At 47.4% G+C, this 759-nt stretch overlaps 1 protein-coding gene across 1 annotated transcript in view; it reads right to left on the bottom strand.

Moving 5' to 3' along the window:
* LOC123967032 (NLR family CARD domain-containing protein 3-like) overlaps positions 1-708 on the bottom strand; it is a gene marked incomplete at its 3' end in the record, with an annotated part of 1,672 nt that extends 964 nt beyond the window's left edge. The window contains exon 1 of the mRNA XM_046043084.1: positions 246-708. Coding sequence (XP_045899040.1) covers positions 246-616 — 371 coding nt within the window. The remainder of the gene's footprint in view (positions 1-245) is intronic.
* Between the last annotated feature and the right edge of the window lie 51 nt (positions 709-759).

Genomic DNA, 759 nt, shown 5'->3' with positions numbered 1-759 from the left:
GCAAGATGCACTTGATTAATATCACAGCGTGCGGCAGTGTTGCATCAGCTTGGCAGAGTTGACTAGCACCATTTTGCAGAATAGGCAACTGCCCATGTCGCTAATGCCACTGGCTGGCCCTGTATTTGTCAACTATAAAATTGAGCATTTTTGAAATTGCACATACATACATCCACCTACAGAGCTTTGTTGGAGGCTGGAGTCGTGTGGTTATCCAGAGGCGAGCAGAGGGAAGCAGGTTCCCCCTGATGAGGTTTGTCAGCAGCACATCCACTGAGGTGGACTCTGTAACATCAGTCAGGACCTCATTGTCGTGGAAGTCCAGAGGAAGTCGACACTCATCCAGACCGTCAAAGATGAACACAACCTGGAACTCTTCAAATCTGCCGATTCCTGCTTCTTTGGTTTCAGTAAAGAAGTGATGAACAAGTTCCACCAAGCTGTACTTTTTCTCTTTCAGCACATTCAGCTCTCTGAAAGTGAATGGAAATGTGAACTGTATGTCCTGGTTGGCTTTGTCTTCAGCCCAGTCCAGAGTGAACTTCTGTGTTAAGCAGAAATGCCTCTCTGCTGCTCCTCCTCTGCTCCTCCTCCTCACCGTCCAGCACCTCCTCATCCTCCCTCTCTAAGCATTCTGGGTAATCTGGACTCAGAACTCTCTGGAACTTCTTCACCTCGTTCTTCACAAACCTGCCAATGTTTTCCTGGAGCAGCTGGAACAGAAGAAAATGTAAAGTTGAACTGGTAGAAGTCAACATC

This window comes from Micropterus dolomieu, unplaced genomic scaffold (genome assembly GCF_021292245.1).
Source record: "Micropterus dolomieu isolate WLL.071019.BEF.003 ecotype Adirondacks unplaced genomic scaffold, ASM2129224v1 contig_14868, whole genome shotgun sequence".
NCBI lineage: Eukaryota > Metazoa > Chordata > Actinopteri > Centrarchiformes > Centrarchidae > Micropterus > Micropterus dolomieu.
The sequence above is the reverse complement of the archived record's forward strand: the minus strand, read 5'-3'. Positions and strand labels throughout refer to the sequence as shown.